At 44.2% G+C, this 17,278-nt stretch overlaps 1 protein-coding gene across 2 annotated transcripts in view; it reads left to right on the plus strand.

Moving 5' to 3' along the window:
* The window catches only part of EBF1 (EBF transcription factor 1), a 797,810-nt gene that overhangs the window by 85,860 nt on the left and 694,672 nt on the right, over positions 1-17,278 (plus strand). For both annotated transcript variants that reach the window (XM_086931219.1, XM_086931220.1), the window contains exon 6: positions 12,522-12,590. In XM_086931219.1, coding sequence (XP_086787345.1) covers positions 12,522-12,590 — 69 coding nt within the window. The remainder of the gene's footprint in view (positions 1-12,521; positions 12,591-17,278) is intronic.

Consider the following 17,278-nt stretch of genomic DNA (forward strand, 5'->3'; position numbering starts at 1 on the left):
TTCCGCTAGTATGGCGCTGAAATCTACAAATGCCACTTGCCTTATGGGAAGATATATCCATGCTCTTATGGACTCAGTACGTACTTTGATCCCAAAGGTTCCTGAAGACTGCAGAGGTGACTTTGAGGAAGCTTTATCTGACACTCAGGCAGCAGCTCGTCAGGTTATTCAGAGCGGCCTTGATACTGCAGATTCTGTGGCGAGGATCATGGGCACTGCTGTTGCCACAAGGCGTTCAGCATGGTTGAAATCCTCGGATTTTTCTGCTGATGTGCAGTCTGCTTTGCTAGATCTGCCTTTTGATGGAGAGGGACTCTTTGGCAAAAAAGCGGATTCGGCCTTGGAGAGGTTTAAGGACAGCAGGGCGACTGCTAGATCTCTTGGTCTGCAAGTAAGAGGCTCTACGGCCAGGAAATTCAGAGGCTTTGGTCGCTCTTCCTTTCGTACATTTAGGCAAGGACAGCAGCAGCAACAGCAGCAGCAGCAGTCAAACACCTTGTATAAGTCGTACAGGGGAAGGCAAAGGGCGCGTCCTAGAGGGCGTCAGACCTCTTCCTCCTCCACCTCCTCCAACCCCCCAGCCACAGAAAAGCAGCCCTAGATCCGCCATCCAGGATCATGTGGGTCCGGTGGGGGGTCGGCTTACTCACTTTCTACGGGATTGGGAATCGGTTACATCAGATCTTTGGGTTCTCAATCTCGTAGAAAATGGGTACGCCCTTCCCTTTCGGGAATTCCCTCCCAATTACCCTCCTTGCCAGGGATATTGCTCAGAGGAACATCTGCTACTCCTACAGGAGGAAGTTCAAACTCTGTTGAGGAAGGGTGCGATAGAGGTGGTCCCGGAGCAGGAGAAAGGTCAGGGATGCTACTCCCGGTATTTTCTGATCCCCAAGAAGGATGGCAGGCTTCGTCCGATTTTGGATCTCAGGATCTTGAATTTTTATCTAAAGCAGGAGAAATCCAAGATGCTCACCCTTGCTCAGGTTCTTCAGGCTCTGCTGGAAGAAGACTGGATGGTGTCGCTCGACTTGCAGGATGCGTACTTTCACATCCCTATCCTGAAGTCGCACAGGAAGTATCTCCGTTTTACGGTGGGATCGCAGCACTATCAGTTTGCGGTCCTTCCGTTTGGGATTACTACTGCGCCGCGAGTCTTCACCAAGGTGATGGCAGTGGTGGCGGCGCATCTCAGAAGGTCGGGGATTCCTGTATTCCCTTATCTGGACGACTGGCTGATCAAAGCGGAGTCGGCCGAGAAAGTGCTCCATCACCTGCAGGAGACAACCCAGTTGTTGTTCAGGTTGAGTTTTTCAATAAATGTGCCCAAATCTCACCTGGTGCCCTCCCAGCGCAACCTGTTCATAGGTGCAGTACTGGACACAACTGTATGTCGTGCATTCCCTCCTCCTCAAAGGATTCGCGACATACAGGATATGATTCCTTTATTCTACAATGGAGCGGTCGTTCCAGTCCTGAAGGTCCTTCGCGTGCTCGGTCTGATGGCTTCTTGCATTCTGTTGGTCAACCATGCACGCTGGCACATGAGGGCGCTCCAGTGGTGCCTCTGCAGTAAGCATGGGCGAATTTTGCGAATCTCGCGTTCGCGAATTTAGCGGATTTGCGAACTCGCAATCCGCAAAATCCGCGAATTCTCGCGAATTTGCGGATTTTTTTTTTTGTGTTTGCGCGGGTTTCTGCCAGTTCGCGAGGGTTTTGTACAATTTCGCAAATTGCGAACTTACCTGTCGGGTCGCAAGTTTCGCGAACTTGTTGTTTCTACGTGTCCAGCCTGTTTGGGACACTCTTCTTCATCACTGCCACTCTCTGTCACCACTGCCACTCTCTGACTACTCATGCCACCCTCTGGCCCACCCATGCCACCCTCTGTTTCATCACAGTACCCTCTGGTTGTCCAGTCAGTGTACATTATTGTGGCAAAGCTAGCACACCTTCCCTGCCTCAAGTGACCTGAATTAATTTGGGGCTGATTAATGTGTCACAGAATATTTTTTTAGCTGGCACCTGCTTCCTTAGTGCTTCCTGATTAGTGATCTTTTGCACTTGCTAAGTGCTTTCATTGTTGCAAAATTAGTTACAACACCTGCCCTGCCCCAACTGACAATAATGAATTAGGGGCTGATTAATGGATTTGAACTTCCAGCCTGGCTCATGCTTGTCTCCCTTAGCTGTAATTCAGGACCTTTGTGGCATATGTGTAACTATTCTGAGGTTCAGAGCAGGGTCACATAATAGTTTCAACTGGCAACTGAACTCTGGAGGGGCCCCTCAGGAAGCACTACAGGAAATGGCTACTAATGATGAGCCTGAACTTTTGAACCTGGTAAGTAGTTTCAGTTTTGCTAAGATCGTATTTCTGCAATTTTGCACTTATTCGCGGGGCGCGAACTCACGCGAACAGTGCGAACAGTGCGAGCAAAATCCGCTGCTCGCGGATTTGCGGATTTTGCGGGAGATTCGCAAATATCGCGGATTGCGAATTTACCGAAAATCCGCAAAATCCGCGAGCGAAACGGATTTTCCGCCCATGCTTACTCTGCAGGCAGTGGTATCAGCACAACGGAGATCTCAGGAAGTCAGTGAGGATCTCCAGAGAAGCTGCGGCGGATGTGTCTTGGTGGGGCGTGGAAGGCAACCTGTCTCAGGGGAAGCCTTTTCAGCTACCTCCTCCAGTTGCCACAGTGATTACGGATGCATCCACTCTAGGGTGGGGTGCTCATCTGGGGGACCTAGAGGTCAAGGGTCTTTGGTCTCCGGAGGAAAGGTTGCTTCACATCAACCTTCTGGAATTGCGGGCGATACGTCTAGCGCTCAAGGCTTTCCTCCCTTCCCTTCGCGGTCAGTCGATCCAAGTCCTGACGGACAACACGACCGCGATGTGGTACATCAACAAGCAGGGAGGAGTGGGGTCGCAGTGTCTCTGCAGAGAGGCTCTGCATCTCTGGTCCTGGGTTCAGGACCACCAGATTTGTCTGATGGCAAATCATCTGGCCGGAGCTCTGAACGTTCGTGCAGACATTCTCAGTCGACAGTTCTCTGCCGATCACGAGTGGAGGCTTCATCCAGAGGTGGTGCGTCACGTCTTTCGGACGTGGGGGACTCCACTGGTGGACCTGTTCGCTACTCGCGAGAATGCTCACTGCCCGTCATTCTGCAGTCTCCAGTATCCGATGCAGGGAGCCTTGGGGGACGCGTTTCAGTTGAGTTGGGGAAGTCGACTCCTTTACGCGTTTCCTCCCATACCCTTGATTCCTCGGGTTCTGAGGAAGATCCGCCAAGACCGGGCCCAAGTCATATTGATCGCCCCGGACTGGCCAAGAAGGGTGTGGTATACAGATCTACTCCACCTCTCCTCTCACCCGCCGCTCCGTCTCCCTCTCAGGGCAGACCTCCTCTCTCAGATGGAGGAGCAGGTTCTACACCCCCACCTCCAGACATTGCACCTTCATGCCTGGAGATTGAACGGGGCAACCTGATTTCCTTTTCCCTCACACCTGACGTGGTGGATGTCATCTTGTCAGCCAGGCGTGACTCCACTAAATCTGTCTATTCGTATAGATGGTCTAAATTTGTCAATTGGTGTGGTGGGGATTCTATTGACCCTTTGAGAGCCCGTTTGTCTGACGTTCTCCGGTTTGCTCTTTCTCTGGCGCAGCGGGGACTTGCTGTTGCTACGGTTAAGGGTTATCTTTCGGCACTGTCGGCTTTTCTTTGTTTGCCTGACCAGCCGTCTCTTTTTAAGTCTCCAGTAGTTTTAAGGTTTTTGAAGGGTCTCACAAATTTGTTCCCTCCTACTCTTTTTATTGTGCCTCAGTGGGACTTAAATCTTGTCTTGACTTTTCTGATGGGTGCTCCCTTTGAGCCTCTTCATAAATGTCCTATGGGGTTTTTAACTCTGAAGGTAGTCTCCCTCGTTGCAATAACCTCGGCAAGGAGGGTAAGTGAGCTTCAGGCTCTTAGTTCCAAGCCCCCTTTCTTGACCATTCATGTTGATCGGATGGTTCTGAGGACCAGGGCTGCTTTTCTTCCTACGGTGGTGACTCCTTTCCACCTTGGTCAATCCATTACCCTCCCTACCTTTTATCCTCCCCCACATCCTTCCAAGGAGGAGGAGAGGTTGCACCGTCTGGACCCTAAGAGGGCGGTGTCTTTTTATTTGGACAGAACTAAGGACTGTCGGTTGGATGAACAGCTCTTCATTGGCTTTGCTGGCTGCAAGAAAGGAAGAGCGGTCCATAAAAGGACTTTATCGAGATGGATCGTCCTCTGCATAAAGATCTGCTACTCTTTGGCCGGTAAGGAACCTCCAGAGGGTTTAAGGGCTCATTCTACAAGGGCTAAGTCGTCTACCTCTGCTTTGGCTAGAGGTGTTCCTGTGGAGGACATTTGTAGGGCGGCAACTTGGTCCTCCCTCCACACGTTCGCAAAGCATTACTGCTTGGACACTGAGGTGAGGAGGGTCGGCCAATTTGCGCGCTCTGTCCTTTAGGATTTCCTGGTTTAGAAGAGTGGACACCCTCCTCCGGGAGTGTGGGACTGCTGTGGGACTCTATTCACAAGGTGAGGAATCCACACGGCAGATGTATCTATCAGAAGAACAAGTTACTTACCTTCGGTAACGCTTTTTCTGGTAGATACTATATCTTCCTGTGGATTCCTCACTGACCCACCCGCCTCCCCGTTGTCCACTCTTCTTTACCAGAGTTACTGAAATGTATTGTATAATGTAATGTTAAGGAGTTGCTTTGATTGCATTTGCTTCACACTGTGTGTGTTTTTCTCCTTGATTATTGTGTATTATGTATACTATGTATATTTCTGCTAACATTGGTCCATCCGTGTGCCTCGATGGCACAGAAAAAAGGGCGGAACTGATGTCATGACCCCGGCGTGGGCCTATTGTAGGCGTCGGTGACATCAGCGGGGTCGCGGGCGATGCCGTGACTCTATGACGTCCGAGTCCACGTCGGCGCGAGGCTACAAAAGAATTTCCGAATGCTGCTGACGCAAGGGGATATTCACAAGGTGAGGAATCCACAGGCAGATATAGTATCTACCAGAAAAAGCGTTACCAAAGGTAAGTAACTTGTTCGTTAGGGACAAGAGAGCAGAGCTTCACTGATAGAGCTATAGGCCTGTGGCAGCTTGAGACAAGTCAAATCATTTTCCTTTTATTTAAGAAAACTGTATGTTAATACCAGAAGTGTTGATAGTATATCCCAGGCCCCTTTCCAATGGTAGTATATGTAATACAAAGAAAAGTTACTTACCTCTAATCCTAGTTCTCTGTTATGGGTATTCTCTCTGAATCCACAAACACTAGGATGCTCAGGATGCCAGGAACACTTGTTTATAATTAAGGCTCCCTGATTTCCGTTTTTACAGATAAATACAGACAGAAAACATTTATTTTCTTGTTTTTTTTTTTTTTAATTCTCTTTATTGAGTTTTTACAGAGGTAATATTGTCCCACCCTCCCCGCCCCTGAGCGCCCCTCCCCCCCCGATACAGGCAACTTTCTACAATTGCAAAAGCAACATTTTGGTATTGTCACAAATAAGATAATATCGAATAAGGCTACACAAAACCGAAGGATAAGAAGAGAGAAAAATAAAAAAAAAATAATAATAAAAAAAATGAGAAGAAAAAAAGGAAGAAAAAAAACAGAAGAACAAAAAAAAACACAGAAGAAACAAGAAGATCAAAGGACTTCTCCATTTTAGTAATTACATTCATTACTAATTTGTGGTTTCATTGTTAGTCTGGTCTCCCTGCCCATAGTCGGACCGGCTCCCAGATTTCTAATCCCTTTTTTTTCTTCTTCAAGCCCTTCCGACTATAAATTGCTATTTCGAGGTTGTATGCAGCTAACAAGCGCGTCCGCCATTGTAAAAATGTAGGTTGTTTTTATTTTTAAATGTCGATAAAAACTGAGATTTGGTTGCTTTTTGAGTAATTCTAAATACTGTCTGCCATGACTCCCAGGCAATAACTGTGTGGATTGAAAGGTAACAGGACTAAAAAAAAGAGGACTTTTAGTACAGAGGCATTACCAGCAGTACATATGTACATGTTTGGTAGTACAATTTGCATATTTTCTTATAAATGTATTGATTTATCTTCTGCAGGTGTTTACAGCATTGAAACCTAGTAGGCATTCAAGCATGATTGCATATTTACAGTTTGAATACATGCAGAAATATACTAATTTCAGATCTCCTTTTTCCACAATACCCAAAATAAATACGGATAAATTCAGATAAAATGTAGCTAAAAATAAATATGGATAAATACAGATAAAATTAGCAAAAATGAAATGTGGATAAATACAGACGTACATGTCCAAAAAATAAATACTATAAAACCAGGAGCCCTCTTTATAATACCTTTCTGCTATTATAAACATTAAATAAGTGAAAATATCATGGAAAAGACAATCTATGCTTAAACTGAACAAATATTTAGAATGAGAACATTTCTCATGAAGGCAGAAGTTGCCTTGTTTCTGATACAATAGGCCTTTGGTTCACTAAGCAAGGGTTTATTAGCCTTCTTATAGAAGGTAATGATACTGGATATTATCCATCTTGACAGTTTGCTTAGTAGAAGTCAGACCTGTACACAAATTACCATAATTAATAAAAAGCAGATTAATATGTCTCAAGTCGTTTGCCATCTCCAAGTAATATCAATGAGCCCTTTCTACAACCAAAAAACAGAAATACCTCGCTGGAGAAGAGAGGGTACAGAGAAATGTTGGTATGGACATAGTCTGATTCATATATAAATCTGAGATGACTTTTGTTAGAAAAGAAGGGTGAGTTTTAGTATATTTAATTAAACTGTAAATACACATAAGGTTTTTCTATGCAAAAATTCTGAAATTCATTCACAATTCTGGCGAAGTAATGACTACAAGAAAAGCTGTTTTCTATGACAAATGTTGCAGGTCTGGTTTGTGCATAGTTCAGAACGAAATTGTGTTATTGTTGTACTCCGAAGGAAAGGAAGTTCTTCTGACGGGGAAATATCTTCCTAAGTTCCTTCAAGAACTCTTTAATGAAAGGTATGGTGAAAGAAGACACACTTGGCAGAGACAATTCTCACAAGCTGTGATAGCAGCCAAGTGTACTTTTATAGAAGAAAACTAAAGGCCAGATTTAGCCAAATAAAACAATAAGTCAATACCAACTTTCGGCTTGTTCTTGAGCTCACGTTTTTCTGGAGACACTGGATTCTGAATACTTTTCACTTAGAAGCATAAGCGAACCAAATAGGAGACTGCTTGGACTCTGTCAGGATGTTTATACAGGTATCTAGAGAGTTCGGATGGCTGTATTGCAAGAACTCAGATATGGCAGGTTGGATTGTCAAATGGAGAGAATATCCATCAAGCGAGAAATCTTCCTGAATGCTTGTAACCGGTGTTGGAAGTCCAGATACAAATACTGTCTTGAGCAGTCTGTAGTAATGAAGATCATATTCTTCTTGGAATGCCTCAACCTGAGGATACACTTGGAAAGCAGTGGATTGGAGGAAAGACAATGGTAAATGTCCTTAACTACTTTATCAAAAGGTAATTCCCTAACAATAGAAGCTCTGGAATATGGATGTGAAGACATAGAATTTTTCTGTTTTATTTGCTGTGGAGACCAGGTTGACCTCAGCAGTTACAAATGTTTAAAAGTGTTTGCCACAACATATTCCCTGAGAATCTACTTGTTCTCTTCCATATAATGCCTATTGAGCTCATCTGCATTTGTGTTCTGGATGCCTGAGAGGTGAACTGTTCCCAATGAAATGCTTCTTGTTAGATCCCAGAGCCAGATCATTTGTATATCATTTGACAGAACCCCAACGCTATTCCAGCTTGTTTAGATATTGCATTGTTGTTTGGTTGACCATATGCAATAGAATGGATGACTTCCCTGACATAGATGGGAAGAAGGATTTATTGACTAGATCAACTGCTAAAAACTCCAACTTGCTGATGTAGCACTTCTTGTCCGATATAGACAAATTCCCTTGAGTATAATGGCCTCTCCTATATGAGCACTGTGTCCTTCCATTGATTCTTCCATCAATGTAATCAGAAAGGAGTTTGCAAAGGAACTCCCTGGAGCATTTTCTTATGCTTGGTCTTCAGCCAAAAATAGAGAGAGAAAGGTAGAGCGACAGAGAGGGAGCAAGTAAGAGAGAGAGGTGCTATTTGTCACTGGATCTTCTTGTCCCAATCATTTAATGTTTCTGAACACTGGCCTCCTGCGCAATCCCGATGGGGAACATGTGCAATCTGGCTTTGGGCACAATGAGGCTGCAGTAAGCCATTTGGATTTGGAGGGACTAAAGAAAGACTTTTTGATCCAAAGTAGACACTTTTGCCAGATTTTTGTTCAGTGTTGCTCCCAAATACTGAATAGCCTGAACTGGCTAAATAACTGACTTCATGGAATTTGTTTAAGGCGCTCGGTGCCATGAATAATTAGTCAGAGGGCCAGACCTAGTTAGGTCAACAAGGAGAAAAAATTAGTTACTCACAGATTGTTACATAGAAATAAATCTCTGACCAAAATGCAAAGAGAATTTTAGGCTGGGATGGAAGAGGTTGAAGGTCACTTTGGGAGAGCTGGGGCTGAGAGGATGGACCGGCAGTGCAATGTGATCCAAAGAACCAGTCAGAAGCGCCTCTGTCAAAAGGGTTAGTGTGCGTACTTCCAGGTGACTTCCATTAGCGGCAGTAGAAAACAGTCTGTGCCTCACAAAATGCAATGTAATACATTTTCCCACCTGCTCAGCTCATTCTCCATTAGCGTTCTACTACGTTTGATGCTTGTCTTCCTCCCTCTTTATGTTTTTACTTTATAGGGCTGTGACATGACTAATCCGATCAAGGCTGACGACTGTCACCTCGCCAAACACACTGCTTCCTAAAGTGCTGCTACACTCTATCCAGGTTTTGACAGCTGCCAAAGTCCTACTCCTTAACTATTCTCTCTTTCCTCAAACATTTCATACTTTTATTGTTAGGTGTTCCCTCAATGACCTGTTACCAACTTTCTTCCACATTGATTACATTAAAAGTGGTGCCATAGCCCTGTTTTAAATGGTTCCTCTCTCAAAAACGCACCCCGTTTTCCCCTGGACAAGGTCCTAGTAGTAAGCCACTACCTAAGTATTCATTTACCTACTCTCACACAGAGGAGACTTGTGAAATATCATCAGAAGCTGGTTTAAATGCATTCATTCGCTCAAGCCTGACCCTAGGTCTGATTGAGGGTATTTCTAAATGTTCTGCAATGAGGGAACCTTCCTTAGCCAGTCGTCCATGTCCATGCACCAAAGTGGAAGTGCAGATTTTAGGCAGAGAGGAAGAATCTTGCATTAGTAGTGAGAGTTTCCTATTCGAACCATCAGGAACCGTCTGTGATCTCTGAAAATTGGGGTGTGAAAAAAATTGATTTCTTTCCTGTAACTCAAATTCTCTATTGTAGGTATCTTTTATATATTCACATGCTTGAATCATTCCCCGCTGTCAGTTTGAGAATCCCTAAAAACTTTAAACAGTTTTTAAAAGACTATATGCCTCAATACCAGTGTTTGTTCAGTAGCACATCCGCCTCATTGGAGTTCCATTTGGGTACTGGTGATGTGGTAATATTTTCGCAGGCCCTTGATGAGGCATGTTGCTGCATGTAGAATGTCCTGAAAGGCTGCCAGTGTGGAGTCTGGGAGTCTGTGGTGCACGACAATGCCACCATAAAGATGAGAGCACAAGGTATTGAACAACAGTTCTGAAGACACTTTCTCTGAGAATTGGTTTTATTTTCTTTACTAGAGAGATGGTACCAGGCTGTCTTAGCTTTTTGGGCTGTGTGTTTTATGAGGGTACGATCTGTGCCCAGGGTGAATTGGAGAGTTTGGTCCTGGGTAAAAACAGGGGTTCAAATCCATCTACATTTATGCAATTGAGCCAGGTTTGGACTAGTTCTTGTTTGTTGTTCTGTGCAAATAGCAGGAATTTTGCTTTGATGAGTATAAGCTTTTGGTAGATGATGGACACCCATGTTTGAATGACATGAAATCAGTCAGATCACCTATTTGTTTCATATGAAAATTCTAACAAGGTGTGCCCATTGTCGAAAACGGGCATTGCACGCTGGGTTTCAGTATGTTCTGCATAGTAGGATCCTCACTGGTGACTCATAAACATTGAATATTCCTGTGCATTTGCGGGGACCCTGGAGCGTTTTCTCTTCAATCATTCAATCTTTAGATGGAGGTAGTCACCTCAATGTCCATAAAATTGGTGTTACCTCTATTAAAAACTAGAGACGTCTGCTTTTATTTAATTTTTATGAACAATAAAATGGCATTCATTAATAGAATATGACCACATTGTAGCGCCTAAAGACAATGTTGTGTTCAATCCTAAAAAAAACCTATTAGCTGCATACAGAGTGAGAAAAGGAAAGAAAAAGCCTGTCAGATCAAGAGTGCAGAATCTGCAATTAAAAATATAATGTTACTTTAAGGAGCCAGCAGCTTCCCTTTCATGCATGCACTGTACTGGCAGTTTTCCTCACAACCTGAGTACTTTTTTTTATGGCTAAAGTAGATTTAAAGACAGCAAATGTATTGTCAACCGGGGAGGAGGGAGGTTTGTATATGACGTCAGTGAGAATACCTATGATGCAGAAATGGGAATCCAAGTAAGTAACATTTCCGTCTGCATTGTAGGATCTTCACTGATAGTCTTAACATAGAACAGAGTAGCAAGCATATCCTTAGCCCACTGGTATCAATACAATCTATAAACCATACATAATTTATAAAGATATTATTACCAGAGGTATGGCAAGTAAGAATTGTTCTAATTAAACAGATTCTTTAATGTTGCTTGATCTAGTAAAGAGTCAGTGGTTGAATTCTCGTCCGAACAATAATGCTATGAGAAATTCTGAACAGATTTCCATGTAGCTGCTTTACATATTTCTGCTATTGGAAGATTTATAATACATGCACCAGATGCTGCCTTACTACCTGTAGAGTGAGCTGTAGGGTTACCTGGAAGGGCCTTGATAGCCCACTGGTAGCATTGAGTAATACAGGAAACTGTCCATCCAGCATCTATTGTTTGTTTTGAGGTAGCCATACCAGTTTTTAGAGGTCCATAATTTATGAACACCTAGTTTGTTTTGCACATGTCTTTGTTCTGCCCAAATGAAATGTATGAACTCATTTAACATCTAAGGAATGAAGGGTCCTTTCTGCTGGTGAAGAAGGGTAACTGAAATATACCCAAACAGAAATGGTTTGATTGATTTGAAAATCTAAACTATGTTTGGTAAAAATAAAGGATGTGTTCTTACCACTACTCTATTATTTGAAACACTGTGTATGGTTCTATTAAGGAAAGAGCTTGGCTCATTGGCACTTCTTGCTGATGTAATAGCTACCAAAAAAGCTATCTTCCAAGTAAGGTGCTACATTGAGGTCTTAAGTAGGTACTCAAAAGAGGAGCCATGTATTTAGCTAAACCTCGACTGCTTTTCGAGTGCTTACTTTATATCTCAGCACAAAAACATTAAGATTATCCAGTGAGCCCTTTCTCAAGTCATGATGTGATAGAAATTCGCTTTTGGAGTAGTATCTTGAAAATATGTTTTTTTTCATTTCTCTAAGCACTTTTGTCACAATGGAACAGGTGTTGGGTTTCATCCATTAGGTATCAAAACATCTCCTCCTTAATTTTTCTTCCACCATCCCAAGAGAATCCCTGCTGTTTCCATAGATCGATTTCTTTATTTTGATTAATACAGGTGAAATCACTTTTTGATATTATATGTCTCCGATTGTCTTCATATTTGATGACAAAATATTTCCTTTCATCTTTAACTAGTTTACGTTGGTCTAAAGATATTGCCAGTATGGCATGAGTATAGTTCAAGGCACTGGTTTAATATTAAACCCTGCTTCCCTTGGTGAAGACGCCGTACATCACTCACTTTCCTTTCACCTGTTTTTTAAGTCATAGACTTTACAATCTCGCCACTGTTTGTGATATAGGAATGAATGGCATTTACATATGGATCTGGTTAGTTTGTCTGTAGTCAGAACACGAAGGTCTCCAGTAATGGATCTCCGACAGATTTGCTTTCTTGGTAGCTTCTAGTCGTCACTGAAAGCGGGGAGATGTTTTGCCAAGCACAGGAATATGGGCATTGCCGATTATGGACAGTACTGATTCTTTGCCAGTTGTGCATCTTCCACGGTTATTCATGTGAGAGGAAGCTTAATATTACTACTACCCTAGAGCCATTTCTCCAAGGACGTGAATGTCCAGAACATACTACGGGTGGCGAATTAAGATTACAGGTAAGAAACGTATTATTTTGCTCAATGTTGCTCAATGGATGTTAATTCGGAGTATTGCAACCGAGCCATACTTTGTTCTGCCCTTTAATTCTAATACTAATCTCTTGCCCACTCTTCCTCCACAGTCGCTGTTGTGATAAGAAAAGCTGCGGCAACAGAAATGAGACTCCCTCGGACCCGGTGATCATCGACAGGTCGGCACTGCTTTTATTCTTATAACCACTAGATCGAAACCTACCTATGATGGATGCTCTCAGGATTGAGGTTCGCGGGGTCCTAGCGCCCCTCCGCACTGTCTTTTGTGGAACTACCACATAGGGGATGTGGGAATATGTTTGTGAATCGAAAGCGTGGTCCTTTTGCAGAGTTTCTTGACGAGTGTATATGTTGCCCTGTGGAGATGTGATAAGCTCTTGATTCTTGGCGTCGCAGTTTATACATTCCTGGATAGCAGTTACATAGCGCTTGGCGGTGGTAGGAGCACCCAGCTCTACTCAGTGCTTTAAATGACAGCACGCCTCAGTGAGTGACCCTCTGCAGAGCAGGTTATGGATAACCACTGCTTGCAGGGAAGGCATAGTCTAGGGGCGCAGCTCATCCACGGGGTACAGTTCTGGCTCTGGCAGTCAAGGTACCACTCAGAGATGCAGGTCACATCCTGGCCTTGGAAATTTTCATTTGTAGCTGCTTAACATAGCGTTGTTCCTACTCTAATGAGCTACCAAGCGCTTTCTAGAGAACACTTTTAATGTGGTAGAAGCAAACAGAACATGAAATGCAGTAAATAGATCATGATGGCGTTTGGGTGTCGAGGTGAGGCGAGATTGCCTTTGCCAGGATTTCATGTGGAGGAGGATGAAAACATGCTATTGTGAAACAGCCCACTGCCCTGCTGTTTTGATTTTACATTAAGATATTCACAATTTCAGGAAGAGAGATATGTGATAATATAATGCTATGCTATGCTATGCAGTGTTATGTGCATTTGTATAGAGCTTGTCTGCCCTTTGTTTGACCTTGTGGTCATACTCTTGGGAGGCTGGAGATGCTTTTCCTGGGCATCTCTTTGCTTGAGGTGGACAGCAAAGCTTTGCTCTGTGTAGCTCCTACTAATGTTCCCATTTAAAGCACAACCCCTGGGTGGCCTTGTTGTTTCTTAGTCGGCAGACGTTGTTTTGTGTCTTACTTAGATGCAGGACGTTTGTTCTCGTTGTTTTCCCCACAGGACGGAATACTAGTCCATTGCTCTGCTTTTTATGTTGGTTTCTCTCATTAGGGGATGTACAGTCTCCAGCTTCATGACTCTAATCCTATGTTGTGTGTAGGATAGTATGGGCCTCTGCTTTACGTTTGAGCGATTGTTGGGTACATTGTATATACATCTTTATTGCTTGATTAATAAAACTCATTGCAAGTCAAAACATCTTCGCATCACACAATATTTAAAAACTGTGCTACAAATATTATTTAAAAATGTACTAATACATTCATAATTATGTCATAATACCTGTTGGCATGAGGAGTGTATTGTACTACCGGGGAGCATCGCTTTGACAGATGTATGGTTTTGATGCTGTTCTATGTGTGTTGGTTGGTAAAGTGTTGAAGCAGAAGTTATACCCAAGGTATCCTGGTTCCCAGATAAGCAAATAAGGCACAAAACCACACTTGTGTCTCCTGGCCACAGTCCAGAAGGGGGGGGGGGGGGTACAGCTTTGGGTTAGAGCCTGTCCATGGAGTGGAGCCCGGGGTCATGGCCGTCAGTGTAGAGCCAGGTCGCAGGCTGGCAGTGCCAGGTTTTTAGATCAGCACAGGCAATACCGTTCAGTGCCACAGGCTGCAAGTGGCCATAAAGCGAAGCGGCTGGGTCAGAAAGGGAGGGAAGGTTCAGGATCTCAACACTGCCACAGCCATAAAGCTCAGGGCCTAAGTTGTAGAATGACGGTGAAGGTTCAGATGAAGATCAGAATCCAGCAGGTGAACTAGAGCTTGTGGTCAAAGCCGATCAGGGGTGGAGAAGTGGGAAGCAGATGGTAAACTCTCGGTTTAGCCTGAGCAGTGAAGATACAGCTCAGCACCAGAACGTGCCTGGCAGGGTGTAAGCCTGGCGGGGGTGGTACAGGTCAAAGAACAGACTGGCAGTAGATGGAGACCTCATGTCTAAACCCAGGAGGTGGGGTACATCTCAGAACCACTGGTCAGCAATGGAGGTGAAGACCAGGGTCTGAAAGAGGGAGAGAGAGAGAAGAGGGTGAAAAGGGGAGAGAGGGAGAGGGAAAGAGCAAAAGAGAAGGAGAGGGAGAGGAAAAAGAGAGGAAGAGAGTAGAGAGAGAGAGAGAGAGAGAGAGAAAGTAGAGAGGGAGAGGCAGGAAGCAAAAGAGAAAGAGAGGAAGAGGGGAGGAGGGGAAGAGAGTGCGAGGGGCGGTGAATGAGTGAGAGAGACGCTTCCTTGAAGTACTGCGCTCCGGATAAAGCCTGTGGAGTGTGCGATCTCTTGGGTAGTTTCTGTTGACGCCGACTTCTTAGCCTCAGTGTAATGCTCTCTGTGACAATAATTCCCGTCGAAGGGTTCTGTGGAGAGCTCTTCGGAGCACTCGGCTCTGCGCTTGATTGCTTTTCCCTGGGGATCGCCTCTCCTGGTTCTCGCAGTGTGCTGTGGCTTCATTCCCGGGCAGTGGCAGGAAGCGCAGCCTCCGAAATAACAAGCAGAGAGTTTCTGTGATTTATGAAATGTGGTTGCCTGCTTATAAATATTTAACTTTTATTATACAATTGTTGCGATGATGAATCATTACCCCTTTGTTTGCAAGAGCAATTCATCTATATTTCCAGGTTTTTGTTTATGCAGAACGGCAATAAGGGGGGAAAAGCTTCACAGATCTTCCACAAATAGCTCCCCGTGTGGATCACAGGCATATTTATTGTTTTCTGCAGATTCCTTGTTGCTTGCTTCAGTGACTGTGCATCGTGACATGCTGCGGTCCCGGCCACGGGCGCACACCCCAGCTAGAAACAGGACAGGGCCCATGGTGGACTCTCGCCCCCGCTGCCCCGTGCGGTCGGCAGCCATAGAGCGTAGACAAAACAGGGCCTACATGTTTCTCAGCAGCAGTTGTCGTGGTATTTGTGTATCCGCCGAGCCTGCAAGGGCCTTGTGGGGTTATGGAACATGTCTGTCATCACTTATGGAAAGCCAATCCTGCAGGCCGCCCCCCGAGGGGTCCCCGAGGACCAGACCAGATGTCAAAGGAGCTGAGGGCGGCCTCCACTGCCATTGTAGCTCCCAGGACACAGCTTTCTCACACACTGGCAGCATCCTGCCTCTCTCAGCAGGATTTTATGCTCTTTAAGAGGAGTTGGTCACTAGGCACAATTATTTTTGGGTAAAATGATACGAGAAGGTTATAGCCCTCTTTACCATTTTTAGCAGCTCTCCAGTCTCAAGCTGGTGATTTGTTTGTTGATGTTGGCTTTTGTTCGGTTTCAAATACCCGTAAATAATGTTGATCGCAAGAAGCCTCCATCCATTAACAAGAAATTTAGAAATGTACCACTGTGCAAGTCATTCAGTTATAAAAGTGTATTTTGGAGTGAGGGCATTTTGCAGTAAAATGTTTTTGTGGGTGTACGCTCTGGACTGAATATTGTAAATTTTGCTAAAGTGTAAGAGAATCTTCTAATGAATCAGTTCATGTTTTTGTCTTTCTTTTTTCAATCCCTCCATTGCTATTCAGCAGTTTTATTGTTTTTCATGTGCAGGACTAGTATTGTATATTGATAGCTGGGGTGTTTCAGTTTTTGTTCATTTCAGGGTGACAGGGCACACAAGAGTTACTGGGTCCCAACCATGGTGGTTGAGGTCTTTCGACACGGGTGTCTATGGGCCTGTCCTGCTACTGCATTGCAAACTGGGCCAAGTACAACCCTTGCAGCACTTGATGCACAGGCTAGCGAGGGGCGGGCAGTGCAATGTTTATCAGGAAGATAGTGTGTTAACCAAGAACTCAGAACTCAACAGTCAGCAAACAGACACAATATCGTATAAACACAAAATCCTGCGCACTCCAAAAAATCTCAACAACAATGTGACTATTAGTTTTACAAATTAATACAAAAGGAAGTTCTTGTTCAGTGTCGTTTTCATGGAGGTTCGTGTGTCTCTCCTTTTTATTGGGTCATCAAAATTAGGTGACTTAATACACAGCCAGCCGACACGTGTTTCGTTGTAGGACTGTACAATTACAGAAGCTACAACTCTTCAGGGCTCAAATGCTGCAACTTCAATATCTTGACCCAAATCCGGTGATACTTCCAACCCGGCGGGGTGTCTTTAAATCTATCAAGTCACGGTATATGTTGCCACCGCTGTAATGCTGCAATCTTAATCCAAAAAAGTCTGTGCTTAATTATTAAAGCTTCCGTATTTCACTGGAATCGGCTTGAGTCCATCTGGTACAATCCCCGTCAAAATAACCCCAGCAAAACGTAACCACGGGTACGCGCGTTACGAATTCCTTCGGCACAATCGCCCTCGCGTTACTGGCGTTCAAAACCCGGAAGTGAATCACAATATCGTATTGTCCAGCTCTGAGCTTCCCTTTTAGTTAAAGGAAAATGCTTTACTCTCACAACAAAAGTAAATACTACACAGTCCTGTAGCAATGGAATTACAGGCTTATTATCTCAGTTGCGATCATCTGTAGGGCGCTACACCCCTCTTTGGTATTCTCTCTCTGTGGCAGAGAAGATATCTTATGAAAACAGTCCCTAGTACACTATGAGTACAGGCATTGATTAAGCACAAGTGTACATGACTTCAATAACCACACTGAGCAAATGCTTAACTCAATTCAACATATTTTTACCTCTCTCCTTTACCTGG

Source organism: Lissotriton vulgaris, chromosome 7, assembly GCF_964263255.1.
Source record: "Lissotriton vulgaris chromosome 7, aLisVul1.2, whole genome shotgun sequence".
In the NCBI taxonomy this organism is placed as follows: Eukaryota; Metazoa; Chordata; class Amphibia; order Caudata; family Salamandridae; genus Lissotriton; species Lissotriton vulgaris.